The sequence below is a fragment of the Staurois parvus genome, unplaced genomic scaffold (genome assembly GCF_062004578.1).
Source record: "Staurois parvus isolate SC_StPar_1 unplaced genomic scaffold, SC_StPar_1.0 ptg000735l, whole genome shotgun sequence".
Lineage (NCBI taxonomy): Eukaryota > Metazoa > Chordata > Amphibia > Anura > Ranidae > Staurois > Staurois parvus.
Window position 1 is genome coordinate 189,777 of NW_028318531.1, and position 19,971 is coordinate 209,747.

General features: G+C 43.1%; 1 protein-coding gene across 1 annotated transcript in view; it reads right to left on the reverse strand.

The window, feature by feature from the left end:
• Window positions 1-19,971, reverse strand: part of DARS1 (aspartyl-tRNA synthetase 1) — a 181,025-nt gene that overhangs the window by 98,258 nt on the left and 62,796 nt on the right. Inside the window, exons 2-4 of the mRNA XM_089654055.1 lie at window positions 16,698-16,794; window positions 12,472-12,501; window positions 7,937-7,994 (exon numbers count right to left, since the gene is read on the reverse strand). Of these exons, the coding sequence (XP_089510181.1) occupies window positions 7,937-7,994; window positions 12,472-12,501; window positions 16,698-16,794 (185 nt within the window). The remainder of the gene's footprint in view (window positions 1-7,936; window positions 7,995-12,471; window positions 12,502-16,697; window positions 16,795-19,971) is intronic.

The window sequence follows — 19,971 nt, forward strand, 5'->3', positions numbered from 1 at the left end:
CCAAAGGTGCCAATCCTTAATGGGGAGCGAGGGACAAAGGCTTGAAGTGGAACTTCTCCTTACCGGTGGAGCTCTGCTTTAAAGCAAAAATCTACCTTTATGCTCAGAAAATGAATCATAGATACTTGTCATGTGCTAAAACAAAGGACATTAATTTGATATATTTTAAGTCCTTATATGATTCCAAACTCCAAAATATGTTGTAGAAGAGCTGAGAAAAAAAAAAAAAAGTCTTCTGATTTTCCTTCTTGCCAGTATTGTAAAAATAAACAGATACATGGTGAATGCACAGAAAGCAAGGCGCGAGCACACAATGGTGCACTCTCTCTGCTTCAAGCAGCTTTTTCCTCTCTTTGTACAGAATGGTCAGAAAATAACTACATTGCCTGAGTTAGGGGCAGGTAAGGGGGGTCACCGGACACAGAAGAAAGACCATGCAGAGTGTGGCATAAGTGGTAAAAACCTGACAAAGGGGTCATTTCTGGAGCAACGAGAAGGACAACATACCATCTCCGTAAATTATACAACCTACTACATCCTAGCTCTTCCAGTTGCATATTCCGCTCATTCAAAAGCTCTACACTATTGCTAGTTAGTATATACTGTATATGAACAGAACAGAGAATATACAGAAAAAAAACATTGCCCCTGGACTCGAGTTCAATCCTGATTATTTTAAGAATTTATGTAGTTTTGATAACATATGCAATGTTTAAGTACTGTACATTCCCATCGGCCCCTGCCCTAAAGGAGCTTACAATCTAAGAGCCCTACCTAACTTGCATTGATACTGTATGAGGTTTGACAATTTAATTCTCAGAATGGGCCTGTAATAACCCTATGAAACACCTCTGCATTCTACAAAAGATTGGATGAAATGTGAAGTTCTTTCTGATCTTCTGTCATAATTTGAGGCACCATCTTTGTGGAAATGTATCTCCTTCCCAAATCCTCCGTTAGAATCTGCTGCACTGTTTCCCTGGTCATGTTCCATTCTTCTGTTATCATTCCTGCCCTCAATCTTTGATCTGAACATACAAGGGTTCTCATTCCACATTTGCATCCATCCTTTGCGTTTTTGGCTACCCACTTCTTGCGTCATTGTGGACAAAATAACAAACATGCTATACTTACTTACTGTGTGCAGTGATTTTGCACAGAGCAGCCTGGATCCTCCTTTTCTCGGGTCCCTCGCAGGCTCTCCTGGCTCCTCCTGTCTTTCGGGTGCCCCCACAGCAAGAAGCTAGCTATGGGGGCACCCATTGCTGCGTGTGTCCACTTACAGATGGAGCCATAGCTTGGCCCTACCCCCCCTCTCTCTCCTCATTGACTTACTGGCTGTAATTGACAGCAGCGGGAGCCAATGGCTCCAGCTCTCTGTCTCAGCCAATAAGGAGGCAGAGACCCAGGACAGTCGAGGCTGTCACTCACATCGCTGGATCGTGATGAGGCTCAGGTGAGTATTGAGGGGGCTGGGGGAGCTGCTGCACACATAAGGTTTTTTACCTTCATGCATAAAAAACATAGAAAAAACCTTCAGCCTTCACAACCATTTTAAACCGCCAATGCCTTTCAAAAACACTTGATTTTTTATGTAATGTTCACCATAATGCCACTGTAACAGAATTAAAGTTTCACTACAAGACAAACAAGGCATTTGCCTAGGGCGGCATTTTTCAGGGGGGCAGCAGCATTTTTCAGGGGGACAGCGCTGCCCCATGAAAGAAGGGACATACACAGCATGGGGACCAGGTGGGATCTGAGAGAGGTTGCAGGCTGCTTGATGGTGTATTCAGAGCCTGACTCTTGTTCCCGAGGATGTCCAGAGCTGTGAAGGTGAGCATCTTATCTCTTCCAGGGGTGGGGGGTTGCCAGTGTATGGGGGGGCGGTGGTAGTGGATGGCTCTCTTGGGTGAGGGTGGGGGGCTGGGGTGTTGTTGGTCAATGTCAGGCTCTCTTTATGGAGGAGGGAGGTGTTGGTCAGTGTCAGGGTCTCTCCGTGGGGGGGGGGGGAGCCAATTTTTGTGTTGCCTAGGGCAGCACGTAATCCTAATACACCACTGGCCATGGGCATTCCAGGAAATAAGTTGTCACACCTTGTACATGCACACACATACTAGGGCCAATTTAAAAAGGAGCCAATTAACCTTCCAGCACCTTTTTGGAGTTTATTAGGACTCTATCTACATGGAGTTTAAGGGTCTCCTGTGTTTGCATTGGTTTTTCTCAGGTGCTTTAGTTTCCTCTCAATATCAATAACATACTTTTAAGATGAACCTGTACTTTTGCTGATATTAGAGAAAAGACATCTCAGGAAAAGAATAGTCATCTTGTAATACAAGCAGTCTGATAGAGGAGAATGCTTTTCATTCATTGAGAAAATGGAAAATGTTCCCCGAATGGTGCTCCAGCCGAATGAGCAAACTCCTTGCTTTTTTTCCCATTTAGAGTAAAGACTATAAGCAGCCTAGATGAAGCTCCTCTGTCTCCCTGATCTGCTGCCAAGCCACCTAAAAAAAAATACCCGGCACTTAAAAGGTATAAGAAGCTCGTGACTCTGCCCTACACAGTAAAATAAAGGTTCCTGAAATCTGTGTGTTAAACCCAAAGTGATCATTGACTGCCAGAATGTTGAAACTTATTTATTACTTTCAGGACAACTGTAGACTGGGCTGAGGGTACATAAGGTAGGTACTGGCTGGGGCTCTCTAAGAAAAAAAAAAAGTGTATGTCAAGACAAAAAAAAGGAAAAAGGTTTTGAATTGAGCTGCAAATGATCAAACTTTGGCCCCTTTCATATGCAGGGTCCAATGAGGTCCACCTGTCAGTTTTTCAGGCAGAACTGATCAGATGGTCCACTCACCCCTACGGACTGGCGGATGTAAATGGCCGTTTACACCCTACCTATTTCAGGTCCAATCCTGTCAGGAAAAAAAAATGGAAAGGAATTTGTCTCTCTCTGTCTAGGTGGATCAAATCAGATGGTAGTTGGGTGTAAACGGACAGTGGAGGCTGTATACTCCCAGCAACCCAGACAGCAGGAAGGACTCTGTCGGTGTCTGCTCTGCAGAAACTAACTAGACATGGATTTCTCATCCACCCCGCTCTGCTCAAAGGGGATCAGTGGACAGATCCCCTCCTCATCACAAAGGAGTCCACCCCGTGTGAAAGGGGCCTTAGCCTTTTCACTGCTATCCAGAGCTCTGTTACAGAGATTTCCCCTCACTTCCAGTCCTGATGACAACAGATTCACCAGACATGAAGTGAGGAAAAATCTGCAATGACCTAGACAAATAAAATCTGAAAGGGTTCTAACTTTCACCTACTTTACTAAAAATGTTATGTCTGCTGTGTTGCTGTAGAAGAGCTCTTCCTATCTGGTAATAAGTTGTCAGCGGGACAGCAAGTGAGGGGAAATTTCTCTAACAGAGCCATTGAAAGCAGTAAAAATGTAAAAGGGTTCTAACCCTTCCTCATTATATCCAAAACTAAGGACACATTTTTTGGCTGGGCATACACTTTAACCACTTGCCTACCGGGCACTTATACCCCCTTGCTTACCAGGCCAATTTTCAGCTTTCAGCGCTGTCGCACTTTGAATGACAATTGCGCGATCATGCAACATTGTACCCATATGACATTTTTATCCTTTTTTTCACACAAATAGAGCTTTCTTTTGGTGGTATTTAATCGCCGCTGGGTGTTTAATTTTTGGTGCTACAAACAAAAAAAGAGCAAAAAATTTGAAAAAAAAAAAAAGGTTTTCTTTGTTTCTATTATAAAATTTTGCAAACAGGTAATTTTTCTCCTTCACTGATGTGCGTGCATGAGGCTGCACTGATGAGGTGGCACGGATAGACAGCACTGATGGGCACAGGTGGGTGGCACTGATGGACACTTGGAAGGCACTGATGGGCACTTGTGGGCAGCACTGATGAATGGCACTGCTGGGCACTAATCATCATGATCAGTGCCAATCTCTCCTCTGACAACTGCAGGTTCTTGGCAGTACTTTCCACACTTTGACAGCGTGAGGAAAATGCAGCTGATAACCGGCAATTGCATTTCCCGGTGATCAGTGTGTCATTGGACAGGGCTGATCACGTGGTAAAAGGCCGCTGTGATTGGTCTTTTACCATATTATGTGATCAGCTATTATGTGATCATATGACGTCCACCCAGAACTGGCCCGGCCACAGTGAAGCCGTCATACGGCTATCTGAAGTCGGAAAGTGGTTAACCTAACCAGCCCCAAATTTCAGTGTGGACAGTTGTGTGTTTCTGTATATGTGTATAAAGCACATGGATTGAAAGCTTCTCTGAAACTGATGTGAACAGTTCTATGCACTCTCTGTAATGTCACTACAGCAATCATTTTGATTAGGGATTATTATTATTACATAATTTCCTTTAGACGGAAACCATTTAGAATACAAATTATGATCAAACACTGTAACTCACCCTGAACTACAGATTGTTAAAAATATAATTTCAGCTTTAATAATTCATCCCATCATAAGACACCTGGGCAGGTGATAAATGTCTGTTACATTAAGGTGCCTGCAGGAACATGTAATGCAATTAAAACCAAGAGGGAAGTTTTCTCTGAGTGGAATTCCCCTGCTAACTGCCAGCTGTTAATGGAAGAGCATCAAATAATATGTGTAACGGCATTCTAAACTGACACCAACAACCTCACTGTCTAACAACACCTGGCTTAAAGTGGAACTATGAATAAAAAAATTGAAAATGTGCGACCAGGCAAGCTTTTTATTGTAGGAAAAAAAGATACTGTATCACAGTAAAGGACTCCTACCCAGTTTGTTCACAACCCCCTTGACATCTGGCATTTTGGTATCTGTCAGGATGAATGAACTCCCACATATGCTCAGAGTTATGTCACCAAGGCACAGCCAATCAAGATGGCTGAAGATCCCAAACCAGGAAGAAGATCAGGTGAAGATGTTGGTGTCGATGGATAGAAATCAGCTTGGGATGAACTCATCTCTAGACGAACTCCCAACTTGTGTTCTTTCTTTTTTCCTCAGTGAGCTGCGAGTCATTGTTTACGTGAGCTGTGGGGTGGGAATGAACTGGCAGACAGCTCAGCAGCATAAAAAACAGAGCACTAGTTCAGTTTAGCTAGAGATGAGATGGGCAGCACAGTGGCTAAACGGTTAGCACTTTTGCCTGGCAGTACTCGGGTCGTTGGTTCGAATCCCAACCACGGCATCACCTGCCTGGAGTTTGCATTTACTCCCTGTGCCTGCGTGGGTTTCCTCTGGGTATTCTGGTTTCCTCCCACACTCAAAAGACATGCTGTCTAAATTGGCCCTAGTATGTGTATGTATGAATGTGAGTTAGGGACCTTAGATTGTACACCCCTTCAGGGTTAGGGACTGATGTGAATGTACAATATGTATGTAAAGCGCTGCATACATTGACGGCGCTATATAAGTACCTGAAATAAATAATAAATAAATAAATGAGTAATCTGTACTGAAGAGGGAGTTCGCGGACATAGCTTCACTGGAGGGGAGGCAAGTATGTTTAAAGGATCACCTTTTGTACAAAAATAATAAATGCACATTTTTTTGCAGGTAAAAAAAATGTGCATTTATTATTCTTGTCCAAAGAAGCCTGGAAAGCATTGCACCAGCAATCAGTAGATCGCTGTTGCCATGCAGGTCTCCTGCAGACCTGTCAGAATATCTGCTTGCTGTATGGGATGTATGGCCAAGCAGATATTCTGACAGGAAGCTTCAATGAACTACCACGGCGCTCCACAGCAATGTGGTAGGTCACTGAAAACAACAAGCCCAAAGCCGCTAAGGCTGTCGGGACTTGCAGTTCATTAATTCACGGAAGTCCGTGGGCCATGTGGGCGGAGCCCCGCACAACCGCGCTGTTTTCAAATCTGACAGGTAGTAAGGGGAAACTTCTCCCTGGACTATCTGACAGAGGGAGCGGGGGTGGCAGGCGCAGCTGCAGCTATGGAAACATGTTACATGTTCCACCCTAAAAACGGGTGGAACATGTAACATGTTAACCAAAGGTGAACTTATCCTTTAAGCTTTAAATTCACTAAACTATAAAGCCTGTGTTATTTGCCATAAGGATCCTTAACCTCTTGCCGTCCGCCTGCTGTTTATAAACGGCAGGGCGGTGGCAGTCCAGGGGCGGGTTGCCGTTCCTAAACGGAACCCGCCTTTTCTAGCTGTGCGCGCTCCCTGGCAGCGCGCACCACCGCGATCCAGTGCCCGCTGTGTCCTCCGGACACAGTGAAACACCGATCGTCGGACCGGACCTCTGTACGAGGTCCCGATCCTGTGATCACTGATTGGCGAATCAGTGATCACATGCAAAGTAGTAAGCAAGAAGTCACTTGTGACATCATTGCTTACTATGTGTGAAATCTGTGAATGACCACAGAGGTCACATGGTACAAGGCTATTCACAACAGCCTTGTACCATGAGACAAGCTGTGACCAATCACAGCTCACTCAGTACTTCTCAATGACTGCAAGAATGCAGACAGAGAGAAAGAGAAATGATTGCTTTTACATCCTATATGGGTGTAAAAGCAATCAGTGTAAAAAAAAAAAAAATCTTCATCACCCCCCACAAGTAGTACAGTGTCACCATGGTGACACTGTACTGCTAGGGTGACAGTATGTAAAAAAAAAATAAAAAATAAAAAATATAAAAAAAATAAAACAAAAATGTAAAAAAAAATTTAAAAAATTATAAACTGGTTATAAACTAATTTGGATTTTTTTTTTTTACTAAAAAAATAACGGAATACATTTTGGCCAAGATTTATGATGAAATATTATTTATTTGCAAAATTTATTTGCATTTTTTCAAAATTTTTGGACTTTTTCATTTACATAGTAAAAAAAATAAAAACCCCAGCGGTAAATAAATACCACCAAAATAAAGCTTTATCTGTCTAAAAAAAATGGTAAAAAAATTCATATGGGTACAGTATTGCATGACCGCGCAATTGTCATTCAAAGTGTGATAGCGCTGAAAGCTGAAAATTGCCCTGGACAGGAAGGGGGTGAAAGTGTCCGGACAGGAAGTGGTTAAGTTTTAGACTTATTTCAGTACTTTTTGATGATAATTACTGATGGTACGCTCAATAGCAATCATTATAGACTACTTACGACTGTTCTATTTTTTGCTTTAACTTCACTGCTTGATGACTGAATTTACACTTTTATTTGTATACCTGATCAAAGTTACACATTATACTTCCTAAACGTTCTCAATAAAAAGAGAAAATTGAAATAGAAAAAAATAAAAAAAGCAGGAAGGGAAACAGTCATACAAAGCTCGCACATCCTAAAGTGTAATTCCAAAATTTAAAAAAAAGGGCAATTCCACTTTAGTAAAAAAAAATAGCAAAAATAATTATAATAATAATAAAGCATATACAATGTCGGCAGAAGTCATAATGTAAGGTAATGTTATTAAAAATGACCTTTCCTTTTCAAGCAGTTGTAATTTTCTATAAAATCAATGCAATATGGTAACCAAGAGGTGTTCTGTATACATTTGGTGTACAGAACGCCCCCAGAAATGTCATTTCCTGCTTGTGTGAAAAACTCCAAGCGCTGAGATACATTAACTAAGATACAATTCAGATTTTAGGTATCATCTGCAACAAAAAATAAATTTTTTTAACCACTTCTAAAGGGATGCAGAAACTGCAACATTTTTCATCAGAGCCCTGAAAGTGCAACAGCTGTTTATAATGAATTATTCACTCCCATTTAAAATCAGTCCTGCACAAAACTTCAAAGCAAAAAATGGTAGGTATAACTAAGTTTGTTATAATCCTTGTAATTAATGTTCATTGAACACTCAGAAGGGAATGTGTTTTTTTCAACCAAAGTGGAGAGGGAAACTTACATATTTAAACAGAACATACCTGGTTTATCTTGTGACTGTATCATGGGGGGAACGCCATATCTGTCCTTGGCAAAGTCCTAGGCAACAAGAAACAGAAACTGAATAGTACCCATCATGAATAATTGCTTTCCTTCATCACACTTATAACCAGGGGCGGACTGACCATTTGGAAACTTGGGCAATGCCCAAGGGCCCGGGGTCAGTAGGGGGCACCATGAGATGCCTCTGGTACCTTTTTCATAGGCTTTTTTGAGTTTGGGCAAGGACACAGGGGCCCCATGATCTCCTATTGCCCGGGGGGCCCCATGAGTTGTCAGTCTGCCCCTGCTCATGACACCATCATTTGAGGGTGAATTGTAGATATTACCTGAGATGTTTTGGAAGAGAGAGAGAGAGAGAGAGAGAGAACGAGAGAGAGAGAGGGGGGGAGGGAGAAAGAAAAAGAAAGAAAGAAAGAAAGAAAGAAAGAGAGAGAGAGAGAGAGAGGGGGGGGGAGAGAGAGGGGGGGAGAGAGAGAGGGGGGGAGAGAGAGAGGGGGGGGAGGGAGAGAGAGCAAGAGAGAGCAAGAGAGAGAGAGAGAGAAAGAAAGAAAGACAGAAAGAAAGAAAGACCGAAAGAAAGAAAGACAGAAAGAAAGAAAGAAAGACAGAAAGAAAGAGAGAAAGAAAGAAAGAAAGACAGAAAGAAAGAAAGAAAGAAAGAAAGAAAGAAACTTGGAACCAGGTACAGTCAACCATAAACTATTACAGGTTAGACATGGGTCCTTTATCCAACTTCCCTAAGGGCAACAAATCCTCCAAGGGCTGCAGAGGACTCTCTCTGTTCCTACTTTCCAAGGACAGCAGTTAAATAGATATAAACAGTAAAAATCAAGTTGAAATAGTGAAAATCAAGAGGCCCAGACACATAATAAGGATGCATATACCTCAGAACACTACAGGACATTTGCTGACAAGGCTGTCTAGACAGTTTTGAAAAGGGGGTATCATACGTTTTCTGACGGTTTATGGGAGCAAATCTATTGTTGACCTACTGCCCTGTGTAACGTATGGGTCAATGTTCCACACTGACAGTAACAAGAAGGCAGGGTTTTGCTACATGCTGGCACTGCAGGAAGGGGCCATGCATACCAACGGGTGAGCATGAAGGTGTATATAACGCACACCTGCCGATGCACGCACAGTGTGAAGTGTTGTACAACCCCTGGCTGTGTTTGCTTTCTATTATCTTCTTTTTGACTTTATTAAAAAGTTTACAGTCCACGTAACTTTGCGAGCAGCACTGCGCTGCAATGCATTATAGCATGTCACAGTATGTGCTGTGTTGGTATAAATTTAACCAATAGAACATCAGGCTAATTACCCTGTCTATACACTGAGTAATGCTGCCTCAGCTTTGAATGAGCCCTAAATGTACAAAAGGAGGCAAATATTCTGCAGTTTGAAGTATATCTAAACCCCAGAACAATGCCTTTTTCTCTCAAGGACAGAGCCATCTTTGTTCAGACATCATCTGGGGTCAGCATCTGGCAGATTCTGGCTCAGAGACAATGATCATGAAAATTCAGGTGCCTGTGCAGTTTTTGGTTGTGTTGAAAATGTATAACACAGATCATCTCCTTAATGATAACAGGTAGAGGGTTTTGTTTTGTTTTTTATAATACCAATGCTGTATCTTGTGACATTTTAGGAATTTGTTGTACATTTCCAAAGTTTCTGAAAGGTGCACTTCAAGCATCAGTGATAAGGCCTACAGAGACAGCAAAGTATTGTACCAAGTTAGCCATCAATTAATACAGAAAGTTTGGCATTTAAAGGATTAATATCAAAAGATTGCCTATGCAGGTAAAGGGTTGCCTGTAGAAAAAAACAAACTGTGCAGTTCTAACTAAAGAGGGATAGTGCACTTGTTATAGATGTAGGCAGGGGCGGACTGACAACTCATGGGGCCCCCGGGCAATAAGGGATCATGGGGCCCCTGTGTCCTTGCCCAAACTCAAAAAAGCCTATAAAAAAGGTACCAGGGGCATCTCATGGGGCCCCCTACTGACCCGGGCCCTCAGGCAATGCCTGAGTTTCCAAATGGTCAGTCCGCCCCTGGTTGAAAAATTGCCAACTCCCAAAAATCCCCCAGTCCTGCCTTGTTTCCAGGACACTGCCAATACATTCCCAGCTGTTACTGCTTACCTCCACTGCCGGAGCAGCAAGCTCATTCTCTAATTCAGACCCAATCGCATGCACCCCCCCCTCCCCATATCAGTAGAAGGTAGTGAATTGCACATGTGCAGGGGTTTGAGAGCTTACTCCTGTGATGGCGAAGGTAAACAGTTACAACTGGGATTGTCTTAGGGCTCCTATACACTGCAGCTGATACACTCACGTTTAGGAGCTTTTCTGCGTTTTTTCCAGCAGCCCCTGAACTCTCCCTAATGTTTTCCTATGTGTCCATGTACACATAGTTGTTTACAGGCAGTTGAGTTTACAGTTGTTTTTTTGAACGCTCCAAACTTGCGTTCAGAAGTAGATTTTACTGGCATTTCAAACTCAAAATGCTTGTAAACGCGGTTAACCACGTTTATAAGCGTTTACATTTAGAATCGTTTTTTAACTGTTCCATATCCAGATGCTGTCCAGAGCCTTTTTCATCATCAGAAATGCATGCACAGACTTATCCAGGTACTCAAATGGACCCGGTACACCAGCGCAGTCAGTTCCAGTTTTTGCGTGACGGAAAAAATGGTAGAACGTGCCGCATTATGCTCATGATGGGATCCATAGTGAATACAACCAGAAAAGACAGGTCATCTCAACACATACTGCTCTCTCTGCTTTTTCTATTTCAATTTCTCTCAAAATGTCTGAAATAGTAAATTTTTTACGTTTTTTCAGAACATTCTGGGCATTTGGGAAGGTCTTCTGAGGTTATCTTTTAAAAACTCTTCTAAATGCAAACGGGCATAAACGCGGTATGCAAACGCAGCTAAACTGACGTTTTTTAACCTATGTTTTCCAGCAGTCAGTTTCCATCGTTCAGAAGAGTTTTCCAAATGCCTCGTGTATATGAGCCCTTAGCAAAAAGACAAGACAGGGAGATGCTATGTGAGTTTTTCAGCCAGGCTTTGAGAGGTACGTAGATGGCCTACACCCACAGGCATCATCCCACTTTAGAATGAATGGGTTTTTTTATCTACAGGAACCCCTTACCTGCATATGCAGTATTTTGGTAAAGGTCAACTGACCCCTTTATTGGCAAGTTTAATTTATGTAGGCCTCATGCACACAGGACATAAAAAAAATGCAACTTTTACAAGCATTTTCCTTTTTTTTTTTTCAGTCTCTAAATGCACCTCTATGTTAGTCTACTGTATGTGTCCATGCACTGGTAGGCATTTACAGGTGTATTAGAAAAGGAGCATCTGGAGGCCGAACCCCCCCCCCCCCCAAAAAAAAAACATTGCTTGTATGTTCGGGAGAGGAGCATTTGGGCAGAAAAAAGGCTTGACATGCCTAAACACCTGTAAATGTGCCTAAACACTAGGCATGCATTCATTCCAATGGCCAGAGCAAATTAATATTCTGGCCAATGGATAGAATGAATGCCAAAATGCTTGACGCTCCTAAACACGTGAAAAACGTGGTATTAGGCGCATTTCTTCAGCTGCTTTTATAATGCCAGGAGCAAAAGCATTCAAAGGAGCTGGGCAAATGTCCAGTGTGCACAAGGCCTAAAAATGCAAGTGTGACGGGAGTGACTTTAAGGGGTGGGGGGACCCCTGTATCATCCCAAATTCCTCTTATGTTTAAGTCACCCTGTGCCTGTTAGGGGACAGGGTGAAATGTTCTAATATTGGTGTGGGGGTTGTTCATTGTTCTCTACCATGCGACTGCATTCCATTTTTCTAGCAAACTATTATGGGATCCCATTGTTCTAGCAAACTATTATGGGATGCATGTGTTCCCCTATTGTCTACTGCCATATGGTGTATCCCTTTGTTCTATTGTGTGTCTTGGTTTGGTGGGGGGTGTTTCTGGCAGCCCTTCCCTCCTGATGGGATGGCCTGATGAGGTGTTTCCTGTTCCTGGTTGTATTTCCCCGCCCTGTGTATATATCTTGTGTCTCTGTTAATATAAAGCAGTTGACTTCCTGTCTTAAGAGAGTCTGGTGCTGTCTTATTTCCTGCATGATCAGCGGTGATGTCCGGGGATTTGTGTTCGGACAGGGAAGCTGGAGTCTAATGGAAATACCCAAGTGCAGTCTGGGTCCGGTTCCGTTACAGCAAGCTTTTGGGATGCCATAGATCCCTTGCATCTTTAATAACTGGAAGTTAGCCAATAAAGTGTAAAGTCAGCAAGCTGAAATGGAAAGTGATAAAAATGAAAGACGTCACATTGACACAGAATAAAACTACTGCCATTTTCAGCTGAGAAAATTAACACAAACAATTTGTCTAGTAAACAATTTATTCTGTGAAAACCACATGGAGGTGCAAAGCACACCTACACATCCCTGAGTCGCACATCTCAGCTCCCCTGTAGTTGAGGGTCTAACGCTTACCTCTCCTTCATCTGCCTGCTGCTCAGATGCCTACAAAGGATTAAGAAAAACAAACATTAGCAAACACTGAAAATAGAAGATACGACAATACACTGCATTCACAAGATTATTAACTTCTTTTTTTTTTTTTGCAAACTATGACTTTTTTTTACACAATTAAAATGCCTCTTTAGCAAGAAATGTCACAACACATTTTCTTAACATACATCCCAATTTTGATGACTTGCAAATGATAGGCAATAATTCTACTGTTTCCTTACACCTAGTTCACACTTATGCAGTTTGCCTTTGATCAGTTTCTGTAGTGCGATTTGCTTTTTTTAACGTGTTTTTCTTTTTCTTTTTTTGACAAATTTAAAAATAAAAAGTAAGTAATAAGTAATTAAGTAATAAAACGCACTACGTGCTTTTCTACAGCGTCTCCATTCTTGGATGTACATTCTACAAAGTTAGGCACATAGATTGGCAGAAGCTTTATGGTCTGCCTTGCTTAAAGCCAAACTCCATCTTTAAAGTTAAAGTGGAACTTTACTCTCTCAATCAAACATTAGTAAACAGATAGGAAAGTATATCACGTTTACTTGTTTTAAACTATTTTTTATGTTTCTTAAATTACTTCCTGGTTTCTTGCCTAGGGAAATGATGTCATACATCCCAGGAATCTTCCGCAGGGGAGGAGTTTTCTCAGCCAAGCACGCCCTCCTGTTTGTATGACTGAACCAAGGGCAGATGGATCCCAGGAAGTAAATGCTACATGAATCATCTGCCCTTACTCAAGATGGCCACGGTTAGAAGTGCTAAGGGGTGTTTTTCAAAGTGACTTTTCAGCAAAATAAATATTGTTAGGGAAGTTTGCTTTGAATATTAAAAATGAATTAAATAGCATTTTTGATTTGTGGTGCTCAGATGTAGTGTAGTTTTGCATTATCAAGTCAGTGGTCCAGCATGTAAAAAATAAAACAATCCGCTTTTGTGGAATTAACTCCTTTTAGGCGCTGTCCCAGACAAAGTCACTGCTTTGCGATCAGTTGATGATTGTCATCTGGGCTGGCTGATGCCCAGCGTTATCCAATCCTCATTCTATGAGCCCTGGCTGGAATGGACAAACCCCCTGGGGGTGCATGAACACGCCAGCCCAGGATCACAGTACTATGTACAGTACTGTGCATTGCACTTCATAGTGTGACTGAAAAATGGGGGGGGGGGGGGGGGGGGTTACTCTAAACCTGGAGCTTGGGTTTCAAAATGGAATTTCACCTTTCACAAAAAAAATTTTGTCAGTGTCCACGCAGCCGGTGCAGCGGACACTGGATTTGAAATTCCTGCTCCTCTGCCCCTTTTTTTCTGCAGGGTTTCTGAGATGGATCAGAGCGATTCTGAATGGTCAGCACCAATTACTTTGATATGTCCCAGAAGCCATACAGAAAGAAGGGCGGGGATTTCAAATTCCCAGACCGCTATACTGGCTGCATGGGCAATGACAGCTCATTAACCACAGAGGCAAGTACTACAGCAGAAACCGGGGGTGGGGGGTGACAACCCCTTTAAAGGGTATCTGTCAGAAAGCAGGTGAAGTGTAAATACCGACTTGAAGATTCATGTTTCCTATCTGTTCTCTTTTTGTTAGCTTTTCTATTCAGTAAGTAGCTGTTCTGGAACAAGCATTCAGTAGTAAAGTGTCCTTGAATCTAATATCCATAGAACTTACTTCAAGTCAGTAACTCAACAACTAGTAATGGGAGACTCCTTCCTGGAACCTGCACCTTCAAAAACAAGTCAGCAATGGTAACTCCCATTTTGTATCTAGGCAAATTCCTTTAAACTTGAAGTGTATGTAAAGGAAAACTTTCTTTTAAGTTTGGATAGCGTGATGAAGAATTAGAACCCGTCAAGCCTTTTATTACCGTTTTTGTCCCTGCTGGGGAGATTCACCCTCCCTGATGGTCCAGGAGATCACTGTCACTGAGACAGAAAGTGATGAGAAATATATTTTAGCATTGTAACACAGCAAGGGTTGATGATAAATCTTCCAATTTGAGCAGATGTCTAGGTAACAACTGCCTAAGATCACTTTGAGGAGATTTCCTTTCATTTCCTGTTGTAACTCCAGGACAGGAAATGAAAGAAAATCTGAGTGTGCATTGCTTTGTAAGTGTTGATTTTAAAGTTTTTATTATTAAATGGTTTTAAATCTGCTGAGAGCACTATTTGGTCCCAATTTGCTTTTGCATGATTGAATGCCTGCACTGTGAAGAGAGAGGAGAAGCCAAGGATTATTCCAGGAGCCATCTTGTACTTAGCCCAGGAGGGGCCAAAAGCGCATTTGATCTTGATTAATATTGGGGTCAAATATTGAGGTGAGCATATACTGTTCATGGGAGGTGGTCTGCATGCTAAGCACTGGTGATCAGTAATATGAAGATAGTGAAATATGGGGACTACACTGGTGTAGGAAACACTACAAGATTTATGGACTTTATTTTGGAGTGATTATTTGTACTTTTGTGTATCACAATTGTGTTGGATTATAAGGTTGCGGTACATCATGCTGCATTTAAAGCACCATTAATATATAACAGTTTTTTCTGTTATGGGCCTAAGCTCGGACAGGATGTGACTGTACAGTCCGACAGAGACAGAATACATGTAAATCATACAAAATTCAGGAATCCCTGAGGAGGTAAAGCTGTTCTAGTATTACAGTTTAAAGCAACTCTGTCACCTTACTTATACAGCGCAAAGTGACAGTGTTTGTGTAAAGTCCCCTCTACCCCAACCGCTTTGTACTTGTCATTCCAGTGTCCCCCTGCCACGCCTTGCCCCTGTTGTAGCTGCCACCCTGTGCCATTGGTGTGGGATGGGTGACATCTTTCAAGCAGTGTTTTTCAACCAGGGTGCCCCTGGGGTACCGCAAGCATTAGAACCAGTTTACCCTGGATCAGAGAAGGATGAGAGGATTCTGTGACTAGGGATGGGAGACTTTAGGATGATGGAACACTAAGACATGATGGGAAGGCTCTAATGTGGAACACTGTCATGGGGGTACTCTGATGTGATTGGGGGAAACTCTGATGTGGTGGGGGCAACTCTGATGTGGTGGAGGGACCTCTGATGTGGTGGAGGGACCTCTGATGTGGTGGAGGGACCTCTGATGTGATGGGGGACCTCTGATGTGGAGGGGGACCTCTGATGTGGAGGGGGACCCCTGATGTGGAGGGGGACCCCTGATGTGAAGGGGGACCCCTGATGTGATGGAGGGACCTCTGATGTGATGGAGGGACCTCTGATGTGATGGGGGACCCCTGATGTGATGGAGGGACCTCTGATGTGATGGAGGGACCTCTGATGTGATGGAGGGACCTCTGATGTGATGGGGGACCTCTGATGTGGAGGGGGACCTCTGAAGTGGAGGGGGACCCCTGATGTGAAGGGGGACCCCTGATGTGAAGGGGGACCCCTGATGTGAAGGGGGACCCCTGATGTGATGGAGGGACCTCTCATGTGGAGGGGGACACCTGATGTGAAGGGGGACCCCTGATGTGATGGAGGGACCTCTGATGTGATGGGGGCCCTCTGATGTGATGGAGGGCCCTCTGATGTGATGGGGGACCTCTGATGTGGAGGGGGACCTCTGATGGGGAGGGGGACCCCTGATGTGATGGAGGGACCTCTCATGTGGAGGGGGACCTCTGATGTGGAGGGGGACCTCTGATGTGGAGGGGGACCTCTGATGGGGAGGGGACCCCTGATGGGGAGGGGGACCCCTGATGTGATGGAGGGACCCCTGATGTGATGGAGGGACCTCTGATGTGATGGAGGGACCTCTGATGTGATGGGGGACCTCTGATGTGGAGGGGGACCCCTGATTTGGAGGGGGACCCCTGATGTGATGGAGGGACCTCTGATGTGATGGAGGGGGACCTCTGATGTGATGGAGGGGGACCTCTGATGTGGAGGGGGACCTCTCATGTGGAGGGGGACCCCTGATGTGGAGGGGGACCCCTGATGTGAAGGGGTGCTTCTGAGGCAAAGTTAATTCCATCAGGGGAAGGAGTGGCTGAAGAACACTGGAAAGGTGAGCAAAAAGTGGTCTGGGGTGAAATGTACAGAGACACTTTTCTCTAAATAGGAAAGGTGACGATGTTTCTTTAAGACGGGAGGTTATCAAAGATGGTCACTGAAAAAGTCTTCTTTCACAGATCATTAAAGCAGGCCTGAGAACTGACCAGCTTGGCTTGCTTCTCTGCTTTTTTTGCGGCTTTCTCGGCTTCCTTCTGTTGTTTCTTCAAGGCTTTCTTGGACTGGGCCTGGTCCTCAGCCGCACTGTAAAACACAAACAGAGAAGGAGAGTGAGCCCGGAACACGGGGCGATATTAAAAGGTGACCTTGCCAATTCCAATTGTTATTTATTCCACTTCCTAAGGGAAGTTTTCAGTCAATGGGAAACTCAGGTTCCATTCATAGTAACGGGGGTGCAGTTAATCCCTTTGTCCGGCTCAAATGCTTGTTTCGGCTTTCCTTCATTCAATGAAGCTTTTCCCTCTGGCCAACAATAAAAACAGGAAATTTCTGGGGAAGCATGTGTTTGGAAATAACAGTCATGGGATATTTCTTTTAACAAGTATTGCAGACACAGAATGAATGAGAAGACGCTTCTTCCAATTAGGATGCTGATAAAGTGATTATGTGAACCCAGATGACTTGGTGACCCAAAGTTTAGAACTTTAGGCAGCATGGAGAAATCACTGCCCTGTTAAAGGGTAAATCCACGTTCGTGGGGAAAAAAATAGCAAATATTAAAAAAAAAAGTAACATAGCATATACAGTTGTGACCCAAGTCATATTGAAAGTTATTAAAAATTACCTTTGCTTTTCAATCTGCAGCGCTGTAATTTTTTGTAAAACGTAATATGGCACAGTGATGTTCAATTCATATTGCCTGATACCCAAGACATGTAGTTCTGGGTGCCAGGCAGGTGGTTTTTTCACCTTTTTTCACTTGCCTGCAGCAGGGCTCATCTGTCAGGTGGAAGCATTGAGGTGGCAACACTGCCACTCGATGGCTTCCACACAGCCCACAGTGCCAGCTGCCGCCCCCCTGCCCGCTTTATGTCCCGAGCTCCACTGGCTCATCTGCAGGCCTGGGACTGGTTCAGTGGGTGCTGGCGGTATGCCTGGATGCCGGTATAGAGGAGGGAGGAGAGTGGACACATCCGCTCCCCTCCTGATCCAGAAGTGATGTGACGTCACGGCCGGTTCCTCAGGAAAGAATGTAATGCAGTGCAATGTGCAATGCATTACATTCAGTGTAGTACAGGGGAGACAAGCAGGATCTTTTAGACCATGAATGTCTCAAAAAAGGGAACCTGTCACCAAAAAAATCATCACATAGGAGACATTTTGTCCCCTATGTGATAAAAAAAAAAGTGAAGAAAATTTTTTTTTTTTATAAAAATTTAAGTTACACACAAGCATATACCCCCCCCCCCCCCCCCAATTTTTCAAGACCCCCACATATGTACGCATGTACAAACGTAAAAGCACGTACTGGGGCGCCTACACATAAAAATGACGATTTGCACTACATATCACCTCGCACGCCAGAATGAGAGCAATAGTTCTAGCACCAGACCTTCTCCGGAACGCTAAACTGATGACCTATAAGGAGCTTTAAAAGCGCCAACTATAGAAAATGTAGGGTTACTAATGTTTGTTGCCGTTTCACAGGCGCATGCAAATTTAAGGTTTCCCATGTTGGATATCTATTTACGTGATGCAACCTCGTCTTTTATATTTTACAAAAAAATTGGATAATTTATTGCTTTTTGTGCCCTAAAATTAAGGGTATTTTCTACTGAAATGTTTGTGTTTCCTAGACCTTTGTGATAATATTGTGTGACATAAAAAATTGGAACTACAGCGATTTTATTCTCTAGGGTCTTTGATTGCAGAAAATATATCATGTTTTGGAGTTCTGTGTAATCTTCAGGCCTTAAATGATTTTTTAAACCAGTGCAAAAATGGCTCTGGCAGCCAAAGGGATAAAGGATAAGCCCGACACTCCCCTTTCCTGACAAGCACCCAATCGGTGCTCATTACACTGCAAGGTCTCTCCCCTCCCTGCTAGTCCTTGGGGGCGGTGCTGGAGACAGGCAGGGAGGGGAGGCGGAGATATACAGCGCAATGTTAAAAATATTAAATGTTTAAGTCGCCATAAAGCCCCTTTTGTTTTTAAAAGCCCCATTACATAAAGCAGATTTAAAGATGGTTTTGGTTAAAATGTATTTTTTTTTATCAGGACAAGTAGATTGTCTTGAGGGACAAGTAGACTAGGACACAGATTTAGTCCCTGGACAAGTAGTTTTTTCAAAACTTTCCACACCCCTGTAGCAACCTGGAGGTGTTCTGTACACAGATGATGCACAGGAAATTTCATGCTTGTGTGATTGGTTCACTGATTTTCCTAGAAGTCTGCACAAAGATACAAGTCAGATTTTAGGCATCCCCTGCAACACAAACGTCATTTTTGGTGGGATGCTCTCAAAGGGAAAACATGTCTAAAAGGGATGCAGACCCTGCCACTTTCTTCATTAGAGCCCTGTCGGTGCAGCAGCTGCCATTACAGATTCACTCTGCACAAGGACACAAACAGCTATTCCTTCAGAATAACAAAAGGTAGGAAATTGTCAAATGTACTTTAAAAAACAAAGTTTGTTAAAATCCCTACAATGTACATGGATCACCAAAAGGGGAATGATATTTCTGTTCCCAATAAAAGTGGAGTTACTGTTTAATGATTTCCATTTACCTTTAAAGCACATTTTACAAAACCCACTAAAACAACATTTGGCAAACTTTCTGTATGCAACCTTTGACCATATTATTATTATTATACAGTATTTATAAAGCGCCGATAGTTCGCTCAGCGCTGTACATTACAAAGGGGGACAGAACATGTGACAGAACAATACCAATACAATGCAAAACATGAGGGGATTGAGGGCCCTGCTCTTTCGAGCTTACAATCTAGGACCATATGATTTTGTTTGCAAACAACCTCTCTCGATGCAAATTACTCTAACAGTAATATTATTGGGCAAAAGGTTAGCACTTCCTCCTGGCAGTACTCGGGTCGTTGGTTCGAATCCCAACCACGGCACCACCTGTCTGGAGTTTGCATGTTCTCTCTGTGCCTGTGTGGGTTTCCTCCGGGTGCTCCGGTTTCCTCCCACCCTCCAAAGACATGCTGGTAGGTTTACTGACTCCTGTCTAAATTGGCCCTAGTATGTGGATGTATAGGGATCTTAGATTGTGCACTCCTCAAAGGCAGGGACCATTGTGAAGGTTCAATATATATGTAAAGTGCTGCATAAATTGATGGCGATATATAAGTACCTGAAATAAATCAAATAAATAGTGAAGGCCCACTTCAATACTGTATTAATCATACTAACACTGGTAGGTATCCCTATATTTGTGTGAAATAATACAGTACGATAA